The 26,435-nt window shown below is 36.8% G+C and overlaps 1 protein-coding gene across 1 annotated transcript in view; it reads right to left on the bottom strand.

Moving 5' to 3' along the window:
* Nucleotides 1-26,435, bottom strand: part of DNAH7 (dynein axonemal heavy chain 7) — a 185,047-nt gene that overhangs the window by 62,947 nt on the left and 95,665 nt on the right. Inside the window, exons 37-47 of the mRNA XM_081142085.1 lie at nucleotides 25,167-25,322; nucleotides 24,265-24,433; nucleotides 21,891-22,017; nucleotides 20,271-20,490; nucleotides 16,327-17,199; nucleotides 15,008-15,237; nucleotides 10,346-10,676; nucleotides 7,550-7,896; nucleotides 5,965-6,145; nucleotides 3,252-3,437; nucleotides 841-1,004 (exon numbers count right to left, since the gene is read on the bottom strand). Of these exons, the coding sequence (XP_080998211.1) occupies nucleotides 841-1,004; nucleotides 3,252-3,437; nucleotides 5,965-6,145; nucleotides 7,550-7,896; nucleotides 10,346-10,676; nucleotides 15,008-15,237; nucleotides 16,327-17,199; nucleotides 20,271-20,490; nucleotides 21,891-22,017; nucleotides 24,265-24,433; nucleotides 25,167-25,322 (2,984 nt within the window). The remainder of the gene's footprint in view (nucleotides 1-840; nucleotides 1,005-3,251; nucleotides 3,438-5,964; nucleotides 6,146-7,549; nucleotides 7,897-10,345; nucleotides 10,677-15,007; nucleotides 15,238-16,326; nucleotides 17,200-20,270; nucleotides 20,491-21,890; nucleotides 22,018-24,264; nucleotides 24,434-25,166; nucleotides 25,323-26,435) is intronic.

Below are 26,435 nucleotides of genomic sequence, written 5' to 3'. Positions count from 1 at the left end.
GTAGTGGTTAATTCTATTTTTAGAATCGCGTGCCTCAACCATTTTTACTTTAAATTAAGTCCTATCATCTCAATTACTGTCTCAGTAGTGACTAGCAACAAATCAAAATAGTTGTGGAACACAGAACTGAACATTTCCTACTGCTGGTTTACCTGCACTGTTCCTAGCATGCTAACACCCCCAAGAAGGCTGGCCCAATGATAAAATGCCCATGGTAATGTGAATTTGGAAATGACACAGTTGATGAGCGTTCTCACTGGGGCAGGCTGAAGGCCTTAGCTTCTGGGAGGTAAAGGTGAGGCTGGATGAGCCTCCAGTATTCTCCCAGCCCAGTCTCCATGGGATTTATCTACTAACAGAGAGATTCTAGGAATAGCAGGGACTGTTGTAAAAGCTCCAATCAGCTCATGACCCAGAAGGGCATCCATATCATTTAAGTTAGTCCCACACCCAGCAGGGACTAATACAGAATTTGGACCACCCAAAACCATCACCACCCCCAACCCATTGCTGTTCTCTTCACTAACCTGGAAAAACAAAACCCTGGGAATAAAAATTCTGGACTTCATTTACTTATGGTGGAGTTTCGCTCTATTTGCTAAAGATTGATTTAAAATTAAGCAAGTAATCTGGGTGTTTTGGTTTGTTTACCATGGTCTCTAATACTCAACTATCCCAATATTAATAGGAGAAAGAAGTGATTATTCATATTTAGCGTAGCTAATTAAGCAAAAATTTTCTTTCATACTATCAAGGTTTACTAGCTATAATTGTTTAAAAGCTGCACAAATAAATCTACTGATTAATAGAGATAATTTGTGAGAAAAATATTTTTCTTACATTATGATGATTCCATTATCAATAGAAAATGAGTCAGAAGGTAATCCAGCAATATTCCAGGCTCGAATTGTCACTGGGTCTCCCAGGATGCCCATAAGGGAATAATCATCGGAGCAGGGGATACCCCTTCCTTTGCACAAATTTGTCCACTCATTCATTTGGTTCTTTAAGACATATACAGAAAGATTTTAAAAAATAATAATGTTAGAGGTTCCTAAATGGATACTTTGCAAATTCTCTGTTTACACTTCACTCATTGAGTCAACAAACCATTGTTGAAATTCTACCTAAAAAATGATTTGTACATCTGTAATATTTTGAACAAAAATTAAAAATAATAATAATAAATAAATAAAGCCATTGGGGAGCATGATTTGTGTTTATCAGACTTTGTTTTCAAATAAAATTATAATTTAGAAGGTCTGCTATGTATTCAAATAAAAATTAATTATATACAATGTTAATATAAAGGTTAGATAGATCACTTACTTATAAAGCCATAATTTTGTATATGGAAAAAATAATTGCCAAATATTATTCTAAAGTTTTACCTGATAAAATAGTTGGAGAATACCATGTTTTTCTGCATAGTTTCTTTAAATTACAAATAGCCAGAAAACTTAGTACAATATTATTGTATAAGAGTAAATCCAGTTTGAATTGGTAGGGGACATAGAAAATGTGTGTCTGGCTCTCACATGCCCTGGGGGAGGAACCATGGCGGGGCTATTAGACACCAACAAGGATCAGGACATATATTGGAGTTTGGGATACCCCACATGGGATGTTCAGGAACCAAAAGGATACTTCAAATCCAGGTTCACACTCAAAGAGTCAGAAATCAAGGGCCAATCTGAGGTTACAGATGAAAGAATTCACAAATAGTGAAAGACATCACCCGGGAGAAAACAGGTTAGGGAGAGGCACACAGAAAGTGGATCTATGTGTTGTTGGTACCAGCCCAGGGTGGATGACGGCGCTGTGTGAAGTGGCGCCGGCTGAGAGGCCATGGTGGGCACTACCACCTCCCTCAGCTTCCTGCTCAGTAGGTTTGACCAACATCCCCTGGGTTTGCACAGGAAAGGCCCTGACAGTGAGGGGACTTGATGACTTTTATGACCTGGATCAGCCAGCTATTTTGCAGAATGCACCCTAATTGTGTCTATGTGATGTTCCCTCAAGATTCAATTCATGTCATGCAACTTTGGCAGGAATATTACAGAAACGGTGCTGTTTTCTTCTCATTGCATTCCATCAGCAGTACATGATGTCAAATCGTTCACTTACCGATGTTGATTTTTATCATTTAATTAAAGTGTTGTCTGCCAGGCTTCTGTCTCATAATTACATGATCTTAGGTGTGATTAAAGTTTCTCTGGATAGTGGGACACAACACAAAGACACTGGGACAGATGAAAGGCGGGACTCTGTCACAGCTCCAAATGAGAAGCAGCTGGGACTCAAGAGGGTGCACCCAGATACAGGGTAACAAGGCAGAACTGCAGGACGCAGTATAGTACGACGAGCGAGGCTTCACGGGCTTCTGGGGACTGAGTATTTAGAGTAATTCCAGAGACACAGCTAAGAAGGGGTCATCCACGGGTATCAGGTACCTGGGGGCCTCTGGGAGTTGGGTATGTACCTACTGTAACCTTGGAGTATTAGAGCCCGATAAGGGACATGGTTGTGGTAAGGCCTTAGCAAACTGCCCACAATAGGGAATTCCGAGTTTTTAATCATGATTCAGAACTGAGTTAAGACAGTACTTATGAAATATTGTATTACAGCTTCTCTGCTAAGTTACTCTTTTCCCCTTTCCCTTTGTAATTAATAAGCATTTTGTGGGAAGATATTTTGTAGCTATGTAAATATTCTAAATTTTGTCAGGTACTCATTTTTAAAATTTATTAATATATGTCAGTATAGATTTATCTTTTCCTATTTTTGTCTCTCTTTTTTCTTAATTGAGATATGATTGAAATATGACATTATATTAGGCAAGCTCACTTTTCCCTTCCCTGAAGTTTCAGTCTCTGAAGTTTATTATTGAAACTCATAGGGATTAGTTGATCACACACACACACACACACACACACACACACACACACAAGACTGATACCTTTTTACTTGTTTAGGAACTGAAATTTCATCATTAGGGTCTACCATTTCACATTACATTTTAAAAGTAGATCTTTTTGTTTCTAAAACAATTAGATTTTAGGAGAGTATTTATAGAGCACCTTTTGGCTAATTCAGAGAATAACTTAAATGCACAACTAGAAATCACTTAAACACATTTTGCTTCTCACACTTACCAAAACAAACAAACCTCCCTAAGATTAATGTTGGCTGTCATGGGAGGGTCAGGAAGAGACCTTAGAAATCAACTGATAATATCCCTTATCCCGTACCTGCCGATAGTGCGATGTAAAGGCTCCTAGGTAAGCGACAAGTCCTGAGGAAATGAGGATATCACCTGTCAAGTTAATATACAACAGCCCCAGCTCCAGGGCTGTTTGGCTCCATCGTGTTTTCTCACCCCCAAGGCCTCCAATCAACTGCTCGGCTCGTTCCAGCTTTTTGCTGCACAAGTCAACCTCAAAAATAAAAGTAAAATTTTATCAACATCCACAAGTACAATGAATTTTAAAATTCTTCAAGATTTTACCCTCAGAGATAAATTATTTTTTTTAATTACAAATTTCTGATTGGAATTTTTTTAACTCTCTAAAAGAAAAATGTGAGATATCTCATTATGAATACTGGGAAGTTTTAGAATTTTTTTCATAATAAAGTATGTACTTTAATACAATTTATGAAATTCATAATGGTATTTATCATATAATGCAAAGATAGTTCTATTTAAGGAAATGACCTGTACTATGAGACACTAAAAGTTAAGTAAGCAATAAAGGACATTCTCTTGCAAATATATATGTTTTCCCTCCATTTTAATAATCTAAATGCATTTTAATATTCTCTGAACATTTTCCACTCATTTAACTAATGGCTGATTTAATAATTTTAAAGGTTAAATGTTTAAAAGTTTTAATAATTTATGCTTACTTACAAAGCACAATTTTCAAGTTGTTAAACTGTATCAACCTACTCAGACACTTGCAATTAACCTTAAATTGGGGCATTAATCAATAGCTGAGAGCCTACTTTGTGCAAAAGATTATTAACCAAATTTGATTATACATAATTAAGCAATGTGATTAAAAAATAAAAAAGGTAATTGCAAAAGTAGCAAACTTGAGGAAAAACCATCTCAACCCATGCAATAGCAATACTACAGTAGAATACCTGAATTATTTTAAAGTGATTTAGCATCATTATGTTTGGAAGAAGATAATATCAAGTAAAGTTTATCTTAAAGTTCAAAATTAAATAATTCACATGAAAAGAGGAAGTAAATAACTGATAAAAATAGAGACCTTTAGGTTATTTTGTAATAAGAATGTGGCTTATACTTTTTCCTAATGCTATTAAAATTTATATTAAATAATTGCTTTTAGATTAAAAGATATAAAATACTGTATCATTTTATCTAAAGATAGATTTAAAAAAGCAAAAGGTACCTAGTTGGTAATATTTTTTGATACTTCCTAAATTTAAACCTTTTTCTTTTAACTTTCCCTTTTCTAACAGTTTCTGTCTTCCTAGTTTCTTCATCATTATTCTCTCAATGATGTTGAAATGTTAAATCAAGTCTTGGACTATAATAAAGTTGTCAACAGAAACAAGTAAGCAAAAATATTTTAGCTAAAATTTCTCCTCCAAAAGCAGATTTTTAATGCACATGTGAATATATCTATTTTACATTACCATAATTTTTAACATTTTACTTTGAAAAATAAAAATTTCAAACATACAGTTGAGTCGAAACATATTTAGAGTGAGGAACAACATACTATCTGTTATATTATTTAAATTAAAACTTATCACTTGGAAATCATGCCCAATAATAGGTCACATTTCTAACTATTAGTACAGTGTCCCATATTTGCACAAATGTAGTAGTATTTGTGCACATATACTGTAGAAGGAAGTAGTCTGGTACCATGGCAAAGAGCATAGCTATTAGAGTCAAATTGCCTGTGTTCAGATCTTAGCCTTAATGCTTAGAAGCTGGGTTGACCATGGACAAGTTGCTCAACTTCTCTGTGCTTTAGTTCCTCCAAAAAGGTACAAAAAGATTACCTCTCTCAGAAGGCTGTAATACATGAGATAACACAAACAGTGCCTTGCACATAATAAGCACCCAACAAAATTTGACTATTAAAAGTATTTTGACTTTTTTTCTGGAGCGTAATCAGTCTTTAGCAGTTAATTTTTGCAAACAGGATCACTATGTAAGTTACAGCAATGTTTGTAGTCTTAAAGACATTTCAGTAGACACAGTGTGGTTCTGTGTATTGATTTCTAATCTCAGCTTTGCCATGAACTCTTATACAACCTAAGTCAATTAATGTTTTGGTTCCCCATTTCCTTACCTACACTACGAAGGATAATTTAAATGATCTGGCTCAATATTTTAATAATTCAAGGCAGAGATGATTGGCATTTTTTTCTTATGGTGTGGGGAAAGGGCCAGAAGGTTAATATTTTAGGCTCTGGGCCCAAGAGGTAAAATCGAGGATATTATGTAGGTACTTATATAACCATTTAATATGTAATCATCAAAATATGTCAAAACCATTACTGTACTAGCTTGTGGACCATAAAAATGGGCAATGATGAGTTTGGCCTGTGGGCCACAGTTCACCAACTCCTGACCAGCAAGAAAGGAGGATTGCTGTGTTATATGCTCGCATGAACATCATTTTTATTTACAATAACTGACAATTCGCCCACATTTGTCTATATCATCCCATACCTGGTTTTCCTTTTTTTTTTTTTTTTTTTGTAAAATATATCTTTATTGATTTCAGAGAGAAGAAAGGAGAGGGAGAGAGAGAGAGAGATAGAAACATCAATGATGAGAGAGTCATTGATCGGCTGCCTCCTGCATGGGGATCGAGCCCACAACCCGGGCATGTGCCCTGACCGCGAATCGAACCCCGATCGTCTGGATCCTAGGTTGATGCTCAACCGCTGAGCCACACCTGGCCGGGCCCATACCTGGTTTTCCAAGTCGGCCTTCTTTTCTTTATTTTGTTCAAGCTTTTCCTGAAGCTTGGCCAGCTTGTCCTGAACTTCATGCAGGGCTGCCTGCTTTTTTCTAAGACCGTCCATAGCGATTTTAAGCTCCCCTTCAGCTGCAGCCAGTTTTATCTTTTTAGGAGCTACTATTTTTGCCACTCTGCAAAGAGTAAAATTGAAAAATGAAATATACACTTAATATTCCTCTGCACTATCACGGAATTTGCTTTTCTAATATCATTATTATAACTCAAAGCCCGTCTTTATATACAACCTACACTGATTTCTATATTCTCTGTTTCATCTAAGAATCAAACCCGATCCTAGTACATAAGAAATGACTGTTAATACCAAATATGCATAATGCTTTCAAATAAGTAATTGTTTTTTTACCAAAATAATATTTGATTATTGCCTGTGTGGAATTTTAGTGATTTTGCAGAAGAACAGCATATTCATGTAAAATATTATAGTGTTTGGGGAAAGTAGCCTAATTCATTAAGGCTTAATTCTGATGAGGAGAAGGTGAGGTATTTTATGTGTCATTTTAGTTCTTTTTTAAATTTCAGAATATACTCTTAAATAAAACCCAATTTTCTTATAAGTACATATGTTGGTAATAAAAGGGACTATGTAGGAAAATGGATCTAAATTATTTTCTCTATCTAAGAAATGGAGTCAGTCATGTTATCTTTCTAAACAAATGATAAAACATTAAATTAAAATGTATCATTAACATAGTATATCATGGTCCCAAACATATAGAGCATGTAATATATATGTACAATGATTCGTATCATGTATGCATATGAAAAACATCCTGTAAAAGTTGCTTTTTGAAGAAATAACCAATAATTTTTACTCTGTGTATATGCTATAAATGGTTCTCATACAATCATCAGAAAAGGCTCCTGGTCTCGTAAAGAATATATGAGACCACACCAGTGGTTTTCCATCTGTGGCCCAAGGTGTGCTCCTCCCCTTCAGGGAGCCCATGAGGTCCCCCCACGCTCGTCCACCCAAACATCTGTGTGAGGCTGTATTTTCTTCACATGCTTCAGTCAAAACAATATATTGCAACAGATGGAAGAAGGAGACTTAGGAGCCCAGCTATCTTCTATCAGAGCACATATTAAAGAGATTTGCTAAAATATAAAATACCATCACCCTTCTCATAAATTGTTTTGAAAATGTGGATTTTTAAAAAATAAGTTGTGTTAACATGTAATGTTTTCATTGCTATGTTAAAATATATTCATAGATATCATTTAAAAATTTCTCAGTTTTAATTTCTAATATGGTAGATAAACAAAAGTTTTCTGAGGTCTCCAATAAATTTTAAGAGCGTAAAGGGCTCCTGAGTCCAAAAAGTTTAAGTACCACTGTATTATACTATTTAATTGGTATAATCTTGCCTCCAATAAATATGTAAGCACATAGCAAGAATTAGACATGATTTTCTGAGGTTACTCTCTCACCGGTGTAGCTTTTAAGTTTCATACTGTCTGACTGACCAAGCTTGGAATAGAATATACCAGTTCATTTTCTTTTTGTCGGTACTTACTTATCATACGAATCCATTGCTATGACCCATTTGCACAGACCTTCGGCTGCTGTGGAAGCATTTCTAATCTTTTCTGGAATAAAATCTGGATTTGGAATGTAATTTTTTCTTATGATGTTCATGTAAGCTGGAGGGATGTTGTCTTTGTCATATTCATGAAGTGACTGTAGAAATCGAATGTCACCAAGAAGTCTCTTAGCTGGACCCCAGAAATCCTCTATTTTTTTCCCAGAGCCTGTGGGGTCAGGGATCTTGTCAGCTTTGATGCCTTTCAGGATGCATATAGCTTCCATAACAAGCTTGACACCAGCAGGCGGACTCTTCATGGACTTTACCACAGTAATGTCCTTGAAAAAAACATGTTAATTATTAAAAAGGAATAGCTTGCTTATGCATCATTTGTAATTGGTTCCTATTTTCAAACCAAGCTGTAAGCTACAAAATCTCATTGTTCATTGGGTAGAAATGGTGACTATGATAGAAGCATTGTCAAGAAGCATTGAGAAGTTTGTCTCCCCAAAACATTAAGAACTAAAGATAATGATGGAAGATACTTCGTGTAAGATTACTTATGACATAATGTCTACTTCAAAAACACACAAAAGAGGGATTTGGCTGTTACAAAGTAAGAGTTTTGTTGCTTCTTAACAACTATAAAAGATGCAAATGTTAGAAAAATACAAAGAAATTATAAATATGAAGATTTATAATCCCATCATATATAATTAACTACTGTAAACATTTTTGTTTGCATTCTCTGATGTCTTTTTCTATGTATATGCTGTATTTTAACAAATGGAATCATAGTATATATAACATACATGCTGTTTTAAAACCTATTTCAATAACAATATATAGCGAACATCCTTCCATGCTAGGAAACCTATTCCATGTTAGTCTACCCATCACCATTTTTAATGGCTGGACCACCTTCCGATGTATAGATATGAACCACAGTTCTGACACCCTATCTATGCTTTTTCCTCTTTTTTTTTAACCTCTAAAATTGCCATACTGAATTAAAGACACGTGTCCTTTATTTTTAAAGCTTTTAACACATATTCACACACTGCTCTCCAGAAAGCCTAAGGGTACCTGTTTTACTACATACACCCTTAGCAACATCTGTAGGCATTCTGATAGGCAAAATAAGTCTCATCTTAATCTGTGTTTCTTTCAATACAAGGGAGGTAAGGTAGATTTTCATATGTTTATTGACTATTTGTATTTCTTCTTTGGTGAATTACTTCTTTATATCAGTTTACTATCTAATCTTAGAGCTACTTTTTTTTCTTATTTGTAAGAGATTTACATAGAGACATATTAATCTTTTGTTTGCCATATAATTCAAATACTTTTCCCCAGTGTTTCTAAACTTCTGTCTGTAGTGTATATACCAAACAAAATGTGTGGGATTTTTTGGTACTAAAATTTATAACTTTTAAAAAAACTTTCCTAATTATGAAAAATACAAGAGTATCCAGATCCTATGTATTACAAATAATATTGCTTTGGTTTTTTCTGATTTTTCTCACACTTAAGAAATACTGGGTTCTAGCCTGTTTAGAGATTACAAATATGACTTACGTTTTCTACTATTTTATAATAATATAACTGTTTATAGTTAAATTCCGGTCAGTCTGAAATATATTTTGGAGTAAGGCAGGAAGGAAGGCTCTAACCCTCTCTCCCTACCCCACCCGACAGTTTAGCCTAGATTCTCCCACACTGTTTTTAAAAATTCATCTTTATCTTTCTTAATTGAAATGTTTCCCTTTCATATCTTAATTTTCTTTTAATCCTCACCCGAGGACATTTTTTCCATTGCTTTTCGGAGAGAGTGCAAGGGAGAGAGAGAGAGAGAACATCGATGTGAGAGAGACACATGGACTGGTTGCCTCCCGACCGGGGCCGGGTCGAGCCTCAACCGAGGTACGTGCCCTTGACTGGAATAGAACCCGGGACCCTTCAGTCCGAGGGCCGATGTCCTAACCACTGAGCCAAACCGGCTAGGGCTCATATCTTAATTTTTAATATTTAATATCACATTTCACCAAATCTAAGATATGCTATTATAAATATAATGTAAGCCATATTATTTGACATATCACACACACAAAACAACCCACTGACAAACACTGACACAACATAGTTAGCCCTCCATATCCATGGGCTCTGCATTCGCATACTCTCATTATTTCCTAAACAAAACAGTGTTCACTATTTACATAAAATTTACTTTGTATTAGGTATTGTAAGTAATCTAAAGATGATTAGATTTAGAGGATTTGCATAGGTTACACGCAAATACTACTCCGTTTTATATAAGGAACTTGAGCATTGTAGATTTTGGTATCCGAAGGGGGTCCTGGAAGCAGGTTCCCCCCCCACACACACACTGAGGCACAGCTGTACTTTATCACACCTACTGTAAGGTGTATCCCAATCACAAAAGTGTCTAACTATGAAAAGGGCACACCTTGGAATCAGAATATATATTTGGGTCTAATGCCTCTGTTGATTATTGTAGTTGTTCTGCAAAGTTCTTGAGGTAACAGTCCTTTCATGGAAGTTGTAACATTTGGGAGCTTTCTTCTTTCACAAAATTGTCTTAGTTATGCATGTGTATTTCTTTTTCCCCCCAGGTGAATGAGGGAATCATCTGCCAATTTGAAAATTATTTTAACCGTTAATAGTGGAGCCTACCTAGGAGGGACAGAGCAGGCTGCAGCACAGCGGTAAGAGCTTCCCCGAGCTCCGACGGCATGCTTGCCAGCCCGGGCGTGGCTGTCTTACCTGGGCAGTGAGAGTATCGAGGGCAGAGAGCGCCGACTCCAAGATGGGCAACGCCCCCGCCAGGTCAGCGTCACACTCGTCTTTGATGGCTTTAGCAGCCATAGCTTGATCATTTGCTACTATCTCATCAGCTTTCACTATTTTTTCCGTTTTGGCAACTTCTATAGATTCCCTTTCAATGATTTCCATCATTTCATCAACCTCTTTGCTAGCAACTTTTAACTGAGGATGGAGAGCCTCCAACTCAGATTGCATTGTGGCTACTTGAGATGCAGCAGAATCCAGTTTATCCAAACCCACTTCATACCGCTTCTTCATTTTCATTACTTCACTGAAAGCAAACAGATAAAACAAGGTGAGTTGGCAAGCTCTGTACCCTACTTTAAGGAAAAATATTAAGTGTTATTGAGCTTTTCAGGCTTGTTCAAGGCATAACTAAAGGACTGATGTAAAAAAAATTCCACATATATTAACAACTTGTCAAAAAATATAAACTCTAGAAAATTGGATTGTGTGCAATTAAGAGCAGATAGTATGTCTTGTTCATTTTTGTATTTGTAGTACCTAGCGCAATATCTAGGCACATAACAGAAATTCAAAAAACAAATACACCAGGTCTAATGCAAGGAGCCTCCTATATCAAATTAATGCGATTCTAAAATTAGTCAACTTGTTTATTCCAACAACACTATTGTTCCTTAAAACCTTCTTATAATCATTTCTTTCAAATAGACTTCAGCGCCCAAAATATATTATTATGAATGTTGCCAAAGGTGGCAAACCATTTTAAAATGTATTCAATATCTGAAAATAGGAATTTTTTTAATAAGGCAAAAGTAACAAAAAGAATAGATAATAAAGCTCAACACTTTCACTGTAGTGTAAAAAAACCCCCACCATTTATAAGTGAGGGCATGCCACATTTTTGTCACATGTTGATTCTCCCTGAGTTAGCAAAATATTTCACAGTAGTGGCAACTGGGGATACTGGATGCATGATACTATATTATCAAGGTCAATTTCAGGTGAAACCTGGTAGAGCAGGCACAGGAAAGGTCTCACTCCTGCAAGCATGAAGCAGTGTCAGCATTTTGGATCATCCCATGGGACGCTTTGCTAGCTAAACCACTGGTTTCTTGGCAGATAACCTAACTTGCTTCTAGGTTACAGTACAACCTGGCTATAGGCCCTGGTTGGGCGACTTGGTTGGAGCATTGTCCCGTACACCCAAGGGTTGTGGGTTTGATACCTGGTCAGGGCACATGCCTCAGTTGTGGGTTCGGTCAGGGTGCATATGAGAGGCAACCGATCAATGTTTTTCTCACATCAATGTTTCTCTTTCTCTCTAAAAATCAATGAAATCCTCAGGTGAGGATTAAAGAAAGAGAGAGAGATCTGAAGGCTTTAGCTATTACGAGAAGGGTAACTGTAGGGGGAAATTCTAGTGGAGGTAAAGAAGAATTAAAATAAAAAAAGAAGATTTGAAAGTCAAATAAGAATATATAAAAATGTCTAGAAAACTATTACTTTCAACCTTCCTATAAGTTTGTGTCTCATTTTTATAACCTTTTCCCCATTAGGACAGCCTTCAATTTGTGAGCATACAATCAAACAGAGCCATAAGTGATATCCAACATTTAATCAGAATTTCCACGAGTTTTTGACTCTCTTGGATGAGAAAATATGAAGAAGGAAAAAAAGCAAGATTCTATTAAAGATCATAATTTGACATGCAAAGACAATTATCTTGAGAGCTAAAGAAATAATAAAATTCAACCAAGTCATGTAGAAGCAGCCTTGGGAGGGATTTGTAGGTTTCACTAGGAAGATGGAAAAAATACTAATGGGATAATTCAAATATGAGGTTGTGAACCACTGTGACTAGGAAAGCTATGGCACCCCAGCAGCGGAAGGCATTGCAATAGTCTCCACAAATGCAGGTGAAAAGTGTCCGACTGGATCCAGGTAGAACCTGGCCAATATGGGAAGGGGCTTCAAAATGCCTGAGATCATGAGTTAGCCACAGAAGCATCTAAAATTAACTAGAAATGTATGCAAAAATCAAACTCATAGCATTACTATTTTGTGTGTGTCAAGGAATCTATACACATTTGCTGTTTTAAGTATTTTTAAAATATTTTTAAAAGTTTGGTCTGTTAGCTTAACAGACTAGCCTTATAGTTCCAACATAAATCACATAATGGAATATTCAGCCACGAGAAAGGAGGGCATCCTGACAACATAGATGGACTCTGAGCACAGTATGCTAAGTGAGATAAGTCAGAGAAAGATAAGTACTGTATGAAATCACGTATGTGGAATCAAACTAGGTAGATGCAAAAAATACTAATGGTATAATTCAAATATGAGGGTGTGAACCACTGTGAATAGGAAAGCTGTGGCACCCCAACAGCAGGAGGCATTGCAAGTCACACCTACAAAAAACAGAGTATAAGGGTGGTTACCAGGGCACTAGGTGTGGGGGACAAGAGTGATGGTGTTTAAGGGTACAAAATTATAATGAATAGTAAAAAATCCATATAGCTCTAATGCATGGTAAAATGAATATAGCTAATGATATTGTACTACAATTATATAATGTCATAAATAGCAGTACAATGACAATCATACTGCAATATTAAATGTATCAAAGTAACAAGTTTAAACTTACACAATGTTACATGTCAAGTTATTCAATAAAAAGGTACTGCAATATATATAAATTGTGTAACTGAGTAGTAGAGTAAGATTTGTGTTTTTAAGTAAAAATCTCATTAAGTTTATAGATAATATTCCAACATTTTTTAAAAACTTAAGACTCACAATATGTATACATTTAATTTACTAGATTTATTAATTATTTAAGTAGGAAAGTTTAATTATATCAAACCTTAAAAGGGAATAAAAATGTATTTAAAAATAATACAATATAAAAAGTTTGTTTAAATAAGTTTTTGTGAACAAGCATTAGTTGAAGACCCTCTTAAAGGTGATCAATAAAATTTCCAAACTTCTAACTTTCTAGCTTAACTTAAGGTTTTATATTGTAATGTACATATTATCAATTTTTAGAACCAAAGGAAATTTTGAAAATACTTTTCTGCATGTAAAAAGCACCCTCAGTGGCATAAAAAAGCTCACACTGACACATTCTATAGTACATGAGTTTATTGCTATTCGTATTGATATTTTCAAATGAAAGTTTATTTGAAGAAGGAAAGCTGATTAGGTATATTCAGTGGCTGTCTCTGAGTTTCAGCTATTCAGTATCTAAAGAGAAGGTTTTTCTACACAGACTGAGAGTGAAGGGATGGAAAAAATTTTTCCCTGCAATTGGAAACGAAAAAGAAAAAAAGCTGGAGCAGCAATATTTATATCTGACAAAATAGACTTCAAAATGAAGGCTGAAACAAGGGACAATAAAGGTCAACAAGAGGACATAACCCTAGCATACATATATGAACCCAATATAGAAGCACCTAAATATACATATATATGTGTGTGTGTGTGTGTGTATTTATCTATCTATATATGTCGATATACACACCCACACATATATACATACACACCCACATACATACTTCTGGAGGAATGTGAGGGAGAGATTGATAAGCAACACAGTCATAGTAGGGGACTTTAACACCCCAATGACTTTACTGAAGAGATTTTCCAGACAAAAAAATCAATAAGGAAAAAGTGACTCTAAATGACACACTAGATCAGATGGGTTTGATTGACATTTAGAGAATATTTCACCCCAAAGCTGCAGAATATACCTTCTTCTCAAGTGCACATAGGACACTCTCAAAGATAGACCACATGTTAGGACATAAAACAAGTCTCTACAAGTTCACAAAGATTGAAATCATATCAAGCATCTTCTCAGACATTTACACCATGGAATACTACGCAGCTGTAAAAAAGAAGGATCCCTTACCCTTTGAGACAGCATAGTGGGACCTGGAGAGTATTATGCTAAGCAAAATAAGCCAGTCAGAGAAAGACAAGTATCTCATGATTTTACTCAGACATGGAATCTAATGAACAAAATAAACCAATGAACAGAACAGATCCAGAGACGTAGAAGCATGGAACAGAATGACAAATTTCAGAGGGAGGGCAGGGGCAGGGAGGTGAGTGGGGAGAGATTAACCTAAGAACTTATATGCATAGATGCATAACCCATAGACACAAACAGTAGTGTGGTGAAGGCCTGGGGGGCAGTGCAGGGTGGAGAGGGTCAATGGGGGGGGGGTACGGGACATCTATAATACTTTCAACAATAAAATAAATTGAGACATAAAAAAAAATGGAAAGTTTTTCTATTATCAAAGAAAAATTACTCTCCAGTGGTAATTTTTGTCAATATTATTGTCAAAGTATCTTGCAGCCTTACCACAGCTTTGAGTGACACACTTTCTTCAACAAACATGATCATGTATTTTTGACATGTTAGGGAATGTATCTATACAAAAGAGTAAGACCCACTTCCTGCCCTAAAAATGTTTGTGGAGTAAATCATTTAAAAATTTAACAAAATTCACTATATATATATATATATATATATATATATATATATATATATACACACACACACACATATAGATGAAATAAATCATAAATCTCTGTAACTTACTTAAAAATATAAAAATTCATTTTTACCTTCTTTTCTTTTCCAACAACAGTTTGAAGGTGGAGATTAATTCAAGATAAGAGGTCGGAGTCACATAATTGTATCTTTGAAGTTCAACATAGAAGGATCGTGATAAATCTATAGTAGAAGTGTGGAAGCTTTTACACATGTCAATACAGCCATCTCGTATTTCCTCTGACATTTCAATTTCTTCCAAAAAGCGTGAGGCAACTGCCTGTAGTGCATCTTCAGGCCATGACTAAATTTAAAATAAATGCTTTAGCACTTGATCAAAGTTACTAATATAAGTCTATTGCTACTGTAGTCTTTTAAAATTTATGGGTGTTAGAAATGGAGGGGAAAGCATGAGGGATGCTTGGGAAAGGTTTTCCTGAGTAGCTGCCCCCAAGCACTTGCATGCTGAGGGCAGGGGGCCAGCAGTCAGTGCATGTAATATTAACTGCATGGTTTGTTCGGGACTTAGAGAAATTGCTTGTAAGTATTACAGGAGCAAGGAAGAGGAAAGGAACTAAACTTCCTATGTGCATTCCACCAGAATTATCTCATTTCATTCTCCCAATAATTCTCTGAGGTAAATGTTATCTTTTCCCCTAAACTCCAGAATCATATGAGCAACTGCCTCCTTCATTTCTCTTATAGGCATCTCAGACTCAACAAGTCCAAAGCATGGTTCCTATATCCCCAAAACAGTTGCAGTCTTTTCCAACTTAGTAAACATAATCCCATCCACCCAGTTGCTCAAGCCAAAATGCAAGAATCATACCTGAGGGTGGAAGGAGAGACAGGTAGGGGTATTTATACCTCTATTCCTTGCTAGCAGGAGCTGAGTTCCAGGTTTTGGGTTCCTGCACCTGTCAGGGAATCCTTCTTCCACTGCTCCTAACTCCAGTAACACTCCTTATTCCCTGGGCCCTTTTATATCGAGCTGGAGTAACCACTTCCTGCTATGTTCCAGTGCTGCCAATTGCTCTACCATCCCCTCTCATTTCCTTTAAGCCCACCTACACCTCCATGAAGAGTCCCTTCATTCTGCTTTCTTCAGTGACTCCTTCCAATGTGCTCTGTCTTTCCTGTCAGAACTCTGACTGATAAATTTATCCTAAAACTTTCTATGACATATTGAGGTTAATGACTGTATACACTAGTAATAAAATGATTTTCTATTATGATGATTTCTTGAATTATAATTTTATGAAATAATACATTATTATTTATCACAAAATTCTGCTAAAGCTACATTTTCTAGAGGGGAGTCTACAAAATAAGTCATAATGATGATGGAGAATCAACATTTCTAGAAGTCTATCAAAAATTTACATGGCAATACCTGAAACCAATCAATGGTACAGCAGTTAACAAGAGCAGGGAACTTTCTAAGACGAATCCGAAATGCATCTCCAATGGGACTCATGGCAAGGACGACATGCAGTTGGTTGCGGCAGCGATCGATAAACATGTTGAAAAGAGCTATAGGGCTTCCATCTGTTTGTTTGGTTTTATCCCGTTGGCGATCTAACTGACGCATCTTATCGCATATCTCTTGTTTTTCATCTAATGCAAAGAGATTTGGAACTTCCCCAGCATTTAGCAGATTGTTGACATCTTCTAAAAACGACTCCCTTTTAATCTGAGTATCTGTAAACAGGAAGACACCATGCACCTCACCTTCAGCACATTTCCTTAAGATCAGTTTTAAATCGTCATGCCACTCAGAGGTGCTATAGCCCTTCGTGATTTCAACCTGGGAAACTGTATAATCAGACATGTGGGCAGCCAATCTGGTGACAGACTGTCTGCCACTCCCTCCAACACCAACCAGAAGAGCGTGGCTGCGAGGCTGCTTCAGGATCCTGGAAATTCTGCTGATGTGTTCTATGGCAAATCGGAATAAGACAAGGTTCATGGTTTTTTTGCTCATGTTGTTATATTCCTCAAGGTGAGCTTCTACTATCACCCGAAGATCATCCACATCTGCAACTTCTCTGTAGTTGGTGTCTTCCCTCTTGGGATCATGGAAATCACAAAACATTAAGCTGCGTAGGTCATCTTCTTCGACCTGTCCGTCACCATTGAAATCCAAACGCTGAAAAAGCTCATGAAAATTTTCATTCATATGACTTCTCAAAATTTCTTGAATGTAGTTGATAAGCCAACTTCTGTCTGCATTATCCAGGAGGCGATCATAATATACTCTAAGGACCTGGATAATAATTAAAAAGCAGCTTTAGGAACTGACTTCTTTTTTTTTTTATTATTTTAGTTTTATTTCTCTGCTAATTTCAAGTAAAAAAAAAAAATACTCTCAGGAAATTTGTACGGGGTTTATTAAAAGCATATCCAAACAATCAGCACTAACTCATGATCATGTTTATTTTAAATATTCATTTTGATGACATATATTTGAAATAATACACAGTTACATGCAGTTTTCAATTGAAAAAGGTAATTTGTGGGACTGAAGCAGATGGTAGATATGCAAAGTGTGTTAAGAACTAGAGAAGGAAAAAAATCTAGATAAGGCGAGTGACTGCCTTTGCTGGTCACTCAGATATAGGTAGTGCTGGGCACTGGTATCTAGGGTGTTCCAACTCCTGTGCAGTGATCTTCCCTTCTTCCAAGCCAGATAACATTTTGAAAATTACTGGCAAATCAATAGATATTATTTTTTACTGCACATATTCTAGAAAAAGTCTTCTGTGGAAAGCAAGTTTGTTTGGAACATTTAAAAATTATTTTTGTTGTAAGTCGTTGCAGAAAGCAATCTACTAAAATAAACTCTGGCAACAGGCACGTTATGGGACTGTAAGAAATAGTTAATCAGACTTGCTACATAAAATAACTATTTCCTCAAAGTCCCACGAGTGTCCTTCGGCTACAGTCTGTTTTGGACTGAACTGTGTCCTCCCTAAATTCATATATTGAAGCCCTGCCCACACTGTGACTGTATTTGGAAAGAAGTCCATTAAGGTGGTAATTAAGGTTAAGTGAGGTCATAAGGGTGGGGCCCTAATCCAATCAGTCTGGTGTGCTGTATAAGAAGAGGAAGAGACACCAGAGCTCTCTCTCTGCAGGCACACGAGAGGAAAGGCCATGTAGGACCCAGCAAGAAGGCAGCTACCTGCAAGTCAAGAAGAGAACCTTCGCCAGAACCTCATACTAACAGACCCTTGATCTTGGACTTCTGGCCTCCAGAACTATGAGAAAATCAATTTCTGTTGTTTAAGACATTCAGCCTGTGGTATTTTGTTATGGCAGCACTAGCAGACTGATACATATGTGATATAACCAATGCATATTCTTGTCAGCAAAACTTCTGACATTTGGGGGGAATTACTTAAACCTGTCTAAGTCAGCTTCTTCGCCTACAGCATGGAAGCAGTAATACCTGTGCTGCACATCTCACAGATGCATGGCAAAAGTAAAAAGACAACATATGTAAAAACTATAGACTTGAGAATTAAAATTATTACAGACTGCCTTGTAGTCAACCTAATGGTGTTAAAGAATTATGATTTTAGCTTTTTTACTATTGTCTAGTGGACGACAAAATAGTGTCATCCATTTTTCTAGCAGTTGTGGCTGTGCAGGCAAATGACACGACTGAAGCCTCCCATACTCCAACAAGTTCAAAAGCTAATTTTCTGTGGAACAATCTAGTTTCCCAGCATCTGCTAATAGTCACCTCCTTGGATGGAGGTACTGAAAGACCTCGTACAATAGTCCCAGGGGAAGAGGCAACTAAGTTAAATCCACCTCACTCATCAGCCATCAATGAATCAAGTATATTATCTAGCTGGCAATTTAGTAAGAACCTAAGGCAGTGTTTCCCAGAGGATCTCAGCACATCTGCAGGCACTGGAGAATGCAGTGAATAAATGAAGGTGCTGCTCTCATAAAACTTCTATTCTAGCGAGACAATATGTAAGCGAAAATATAAATGGTATCAAGTGACATCCAGTGTTGTGAAGAATAAAGCGAGAGAGGGGAAGGGTAAAGAGTTATAAAGCAAGGGTGGGAATGCTCCAAGGGGAGCCTCTGCGGTAAATGGATATTTGACCAGAGAGCTTAAGGGGGTAAGCGGGGAAGCCTTGTGAATAATGGGACTCAGGTGCTCTAAGTGGAAGAAATATCCGGAGCAAAGCTCCCGAGGTGCAGACTGCTAGATGCTTCCTAGGGTAAGATGTGGCCCATGACCAAGTGCTGCCTCGGGCAGTGCGCTCCTTCAGTGAACTCGATGACACTCCCCCTCCTCTCTCTCCCGGTCCACCTTTCAGCTTTGTTTCCATTGCCCAGGTGACCTCCCAGGCTTACAGCCCGTGTCCACGCTCCAGAACATGGATCCCACTCAGGCAGCTAAGTGACCCACGGTGGGTGCAGCAAGAATCTGCCGATCGTACTTCCCCCCCGAGTCACCTACAGGGACCTTGCTGTGGCCAAAATTTTCTAATGGAATGGTCCTTCACGTGGACATATGTTTGAAGGTGTGAGGATTTAGGAATTCAAACTGTGGATCTAAAAGCCTACAGAAACAGAATTTTAAAAGCCCTTTTGAAATTTGTGTCTCTGTAGCACGATTTTAACATCGCAGCACATTCCAACTTTCTAGATTTCTTAAAATTAAAATTAAAATTATTAATTTTAATTAAAATAAACATTATTAAAATTAAAATAACTGTATTAGTTATGTATTAAAAATAGAACACTTCCTCTGATTTTCTCATATCCTTTGCCTATTTTAAAAATATGGAGCTCTTATTTTTGATGCAATGTTTTTTGTATTCTCTCTTTCACTGACCCTTCCTCCTTCCTTCCATAAACCTTTACAAGAAAATCTTCACCCACATTCCCCTTCCCAAAGAGAATTTAAATATATTTTTATGTAGTTTCTATGTTCTCCAAACTGGTTGGTTTACAGTTCCTTTGGCATCTAGCAAAACTACAAGTAAATAATGTAAATGAATACATTCACTTCTCATAAGAACAGATCAAAAGGTGTTCCACCTCAAAATTATTTGAAGTCAAACTAACAAAGATTAAGTCACTTAAATCAACAGGAATTCCTAAAAATGAGAGATGACACATTTTATGTAGCATAAAAAATACTAGTGTTAAATGTTTTTAAAAATTATGTTGATTATTGACCTTCGTAATGCCAAATAGCCCGTTGCATTTCAGCAATATAAACTGCTGAGTATTTCTTTTTACTCAGTTGTTGGCATGCTAAAATCCTTGTTTCTTGCATAATCATATTTCAATAACATGGAAATTTACCTCATGAACCCAAAGACGTTTAATCACTTCTTTGGTTTCTGTGGTTTCTGGTCTTGACAAACAAACACCCTGAATGACACGGGAGAAGTCACGGAGGTTGAACAAGTAGTGAGATTTAGCTGGAGTAGGCAAGAGATTCTTCATTGCTTCTTTATACAAATTCATCGTACCATTTACAATTTGTGTGGACAAATCTAGAAAATCGTCTGGAAATTTATAACTTAAAAAAATTTAAATAAAGATGTTAGCAAATATAGAATTATGATATATAAAAATTTTGCATATCTAACAAAATTTTTATTCTGACTGACTCCATTGATTTAGTTTATAGAATTACCATTTCTTATTATAATGATAGAATTTTTACTTCTTTTAAAGTTACTTTCCATTCATTATTTTATTTTATGTTCAAAGGAACTCCATGAGTATCAGAACCAGTTTAATGGACTTTAAGCTACTTAAATAAGTGAACATAACAGCCAACCAAGGAACCCAGTTTATATAACTCAAATCCAGGATCCACTAAACAAGTCAGTCCTAACCTTTTTCACTCTCTTATAGATAGAATCCCCGAAGAACACTGGTGAAACAGGTATTTTCAGAGAAAGGAAAAAGAAAATAAAAATATAGAAAGAATAAGGCAAAGAGAAAAAGAAAAAGGAGAATTAAAAAGAAAGTTAAATAAAGAGTGAACCAGAATAAAAAAGGGAGGCAAAGGGCATGATTAGGGTAGAAAGAACATGGGGGAAAGATCTCATTTGGAAAAATTGCCTATATTTAACCTCTGCTTTGACACAGAGCCAGCTGTCCTCCATCATCACTGGGAAGGGCAAGGAATGGTCATTTCCTGAGACTGGACGTCAGGGAGCCGAGGCGCGGCGCAGGTCTGCCAGGCTCGGCACCGTGTGAAGCGCTGCGCATCTGGAGCTGGGGAGCAGCACTTCCCCAGGGCACGGGTTCCAAGGCTACACTTCAGCTTGGACATGGACACCCCTGGGAACTCAAGCGCTCTCCTAGAGCAGGGGTGGGGAAACTTTTTCTGCCAAGGGCCATTTGGATATTTATAACATCATCCGAGGGCCATACAAAATTATCAACTTAAAATTTAGCTATGGGAAAAAAGCTACTAGATTTATTGAATTTCAAGTCCTGCCTGACGTTGCCTTGTCAGGGCCAGACCAAATGATTTCAGGGGCCATATAGGGCCCGTAGGCTGGACATTCCCCACCTTGTCCTAGAGGTATCAAAGTCATAGGATAAACCTGACATATCTTTCCATCATTAATTGCACTATGTGGTGAAAATTCAAAATATTGATAATCCCAGCATGAACATATTATACAGCAGAATGCAAAATTTGTATGGATTTTTAGGCTAAAATACAAGACTTCAGACCCACCCGCCCAAAAAAGGGGAAAAAGAAAGCTACTCTGGCTCCTTTTCGTGATGCTCCCATAATCTGGAGATGGGAGCAGTGGAGGGGAGCAATGTTACCTATTATCTTTTCTTTGTCTAGGCATGCTTTTGTGGAAAAGTTTAAGGAGCACTATTTATATTGATATGTTTTCAAAAGATTTTATTCCACCTTAGAGGAAAAAAACCATACTTTTAATTACTTACCAGATTTTTAAATGCCAGGTTAAGATTCTAGAGAAGATTGTAAACATGGATTTATCACTAAACTCATTGATTGTTACAATATTGAAATGCCGTGTGAACCGAGGAGTTACTGGATTTCGACCACCACCTGTATATTAAAAAGGATAACTCTTAACAATGTTGCTAATATATACCAGAGTATTATCTCTAATATTTTAGAGCATAAAATAACTTGAAAGATGGACAAATTCGTGACACACTACAAAGTTAAGAATAATCAGCTTCGCCCGGCTGGGTGTGGCTCAGCAGTTGAGCATCGACCTAGGATCCAGGAGATCACAGTTCGATTCCCAGTCAGGGCACATGCCTGGGTTGCGGGCTCGATCCCTAGTCGGGGGCGTGCAGGAGGCAGCCCATCAATGACTCTCTCATCATTGATGTTTCTATCTCTCTCTCCCTCTCCCTTCCTCTCTGAAATCAATAAAAATAAAATAAATATAATATAAAATAAAATAATAATCAGTTTCTTGGATAACCTTGACCTCAAGAAAGTATACCCTCAAACCCAAGATTTTGTTTTCTAGTTGAATTATCTGAATTAGTTCAACTAATTAGACAAAATCTTGGGTCATATCTCTGTTACCAAAGGAAACTCAACCAGACAGAAAGAGCCATTGGCCACCTTCTCCAGGACTATAGCCCAAAGCAGTAAATTGTGAACATCATCACAATAAAATATTAAGATACAATATTATACAATGTTAATATAAGGCAAACCTGAATGATCAAACTTTAGGGTCCTTCCCACATGTCTGAAATTCAGTACAACCTTGGCATAGCGCCCAGTTCTTTTCCCACATCTTAAATGAATTTCCACACGGTTAGTCTATGTGGTTCATGTGGCTACTTCACTGGCTGCTTGCATTTTTAAAAATTCGGGGGTTATCTCACTTTCATGAAATAATGATTATATTTCAAATATGAGGCATTAATACTTGACTTAGAAAGTAACACATCATTTTACAAAATTGATTGATATTATAATTTTTAAATATATAGACAAATTGCAGCTGCATTTTAAAAGAATTCTATCATGAAATCTTTGGTTTAAAAAAGTGATTTTAAAAGTGTACAGTATCTCTAATATACAGTTTGCATAAAAATATATAGGTTCATGTTTTATGTTTGTTTAAAATGGTAAATCTATATTTTGTTTTTATCACTGAATTATACAGTGCTGCCTCTGGAAACATGAATAACATGTGACAGCATGTAACTGGTAGTCTACAGATCAAAACAGGTATGTCTATGTATTAAGAAGCTCATAATGAACACTGATTTACTGGGCAAGTTTAATAAGATGATGAAAGGCTTGCAGAAGGAAAGGCAAGAGATCATATCCCTCAGCTCTGTCTTCAACCCTTCTTCCCAGAGAACATTCAGAAATGTTGGTATTTTTAGAAAATGGGGTCCAAGAGAAAAAGATACCTCATGAATTCAGCCTAATTTTCTGTCCAGTCCCTGAAGAGGCAGGGAAAAGTGAACATGTAGTACGAAGAACTGGCTTGCAGGGGTGGCAGAGAGGCAGGGTAGAACTGAAGTCTGAGACCCAGGAGCAACGGTCTTATTTATGGGCGGGGGGGGGGGGGGGGAGCTGTGAGCAATTACTCAGTAAACTGTCCACATTATGGGTCAGATAAAGGTCAGAGGGCTCAGAGGCAAAACCAGAGAGATTTCCGGAAGAAATGGTACATTGAGGAAAGGAATTTTTAAAAAGTAGAATACCAGCTTGAGTTCAGCAAAAGAACAATTAAATATGTCCAGTTAGGTGAATCAAGCCATTTTAGATATTCCAGCATACAAAATTTCTTCTACATAGCGATTCACTTGAGTTTTTAAATTTCTCTTGGAAAATGTAAAGGGTCTCTAGGAATTAATTCTGTGGCCACTTCCTACTTAAATTCCTCTCAACAGCCTGTCTAAATCCAGAGGCTCACTAGAATGGGGCTAGAGAGGGGTAGAGGAAAGGTGATCTCAGAAGCAGGGATGTTTCAGGCAGTTGAAACTTTAAGGAATGAAATGGAAATGAGCTGCCCAGAGGGACCTGGGATCTCAGAATGCAGGAACAGGAAATGGGAAGCAAAGTCTCATAAGGTGGGAGAGAAAGGATTTGGAAGAGCTGGTGGGAGGAAGACTGGCCCCAATCAAGGCGACCCACTTTGCCATGCTGACCACTGTAGTACAGTCCCTTAGGTCACATTGTGTGCACATAGAAAATAGACAACACAAAACTCTAACTCAAATCATTCAGTTGGGTTTCTCTTTGTCCAGCCATCTCTTTAGATATGGCCAGAGTGATTTTCAATCTTAACAATCACAAACTTAGGAAATGTACCTGGAGGTCCCATAGCACACATGATCTGAATGTCCACTAGTTTAATCATAGAACAATCCTTTAGGTCATACCAATTCCAGTGATCTAACCACTGTCTCAGTAACTCGATGGGAGGTTGAGCCCCATACACCTCCCGAGCAGGCATATTGACATCATCCACAAAGACAACCTGAGAATGACCAGAGAAGAGCTATTAGAAAATATTAACATCTTGTAGTGTCCTATTGTGCTAATAATGTTGAGGCAAAGAACTGGGTCGTCATCTTATAGCATGCCGATATGGGAAGTGATGGTTTCTTTTCAAATCAACTGTAATACCACTTAGCATCCATGCTTCTCAGGAACAGGGACACAGCTTTATTACTAACCTTATAGGTTAAGAGCTTAGGACTTATTAATCCTCTCATATGATTTGTTTCTCAATATGCCTTCTCTTTTTTCCTTGTACAACTTCAATACATTAAAATATATGAGAAAGTGTGATTTTGAAATGAGCATAACCTCTGAGTGGTGAGAGTGTAGTTGAGAAGGGTGTTCTTGGTAGAGGAACACAGGTAGGTCAATTGATAACTGGGATGTTTATGGGTCTAGAAAAGCAAGCAGCAAAGACTCCACTAAGTAAAAATGTTAATGAGAGAACTGGGAAGGTAGATAACTTCCCAGGTGAATATTTTACTTTCAATTTAAAGGGCAACTGCTTGTTTTTAATGTCAAGTTGTCTAATGCATAATGCACATACAAATATGAACACACTTTTAAGGAAATTTCTTAATCAAAATTTGTGATAAAAAACACATACAAAAAGATATCAAGCCCAGCGCATCTGGTTTCCTTGTCTGATTGTTGCAGTGTATATGAATAGGACCCACCCTGTATCACACGTATAGAAACATAGCAATTACCATTTTCTTGCCCAAAGGAGGGCCAAAAACTCCCTTTCTTCTTTTGTCCAATTTTGACATGATAATATTCTGAGTTTGAGCTGCTGTAGTTTGTGCTGAGAAGTTAATTAGCAGAGGCTTGTAGATTTCTTTATTGAGTTGATTTAAAAGGAAATTCTATATAATAGGAAATAATAAAATGAACCATAGTTGGAATTATGTTTTGACATTTCAAAATAAATGCTAAATATCATTTTGACAAACTTAAATTTAACCTAAGAGTGTCTTAACAATGTAAAAGGAGATGAAATCAATAGAAACAACTGTTACTATGGCAATGGTGTGTCTCTATTTGTCCCAGACCATCCATGAAGTTTCTCTGATTTCCAAAACCACCATGTAGCTTACACATTCCATCTTAAAATGAAGTCACAGGAGCTCAGAGGTTGAGAAACTGGCTTAAGGTCTTACGGACAGGGCAAGAACCTATACTCCTATTGCGTCTCCAGATCAATATTCTTTTTAATACAGCTTATTATCTTTCTACTTAAATGCCAACTTATCTGATTGCAAGTTAGGAAGCTTAAGTAAGACAATTGTATTTTCAAAGTGGAATTCACTGGAAAGTCGCTGCAATCATAGATTGTTAATCAAGATGTTGTGTTCTACAAATCATCTTGTAGAAGAATAATGAAATAGGAAAATATTTGCAATGTATTAGGTAGAAAAAAAGCTGATTACAAAATAAAATGCAAGGTATGTTTTCAATTTTGTGAACAGCAATGTTGTTTTTGCCTGAGCAGTTTATTGCCTGGGCTGAATTTGATGGGGGTACAAGTGACAAATTACTTTTTTTCCCCCATTAACCATGTCAAGTCTCCATTCCCTGACTCTTGATCATATATTGGATAAATTCTTTAGCTTTCTGTACACTTTCAGTTATTTTTTAACAATCCAGGCCAAATCAACATGACGATTTGAAATCTCAGTCTGAACTTCTCCCCTCTCTGCTTTTGGATATTCCCTGATACATGCAACATTTAGATTATAACAAAGGTGCCATTTCAATCTGTTGTGAAAGACATTATTTAATAAATGATACCAAGACAATTATTTAACGATATACCCAAATGTATTCCAAAAGGATTAAACAATTAAATTAAAATAAACAGGCACTGTCATAAACTGGGGGGATGTAAATTGACTGGGGCTCTGCAATGGGGGAGCGACCACTGAAGGCCCCTTCCCTCTCCTTCGTCTGCTTCCCCCATCTTCTTCCTCTGCCATTGG

The sequence above is a fragment of the Miniopterus schreibersii genome (assembly GCF_964146895.1).
Source record: "Miniopterus schreibersii genome assembly, chromosome: 7".
Lineage (NCBI taxonomy): Eukaryota > Metazoa > Chordata > Mammalia > Chiroptera > Miniopteridae > Miniopterus > Miniopterus schreibersii.
Note: the sequence above shows the minus strand (reverse complement) of the source record. Positions and strands in the feature narration are given on the sequence as shown.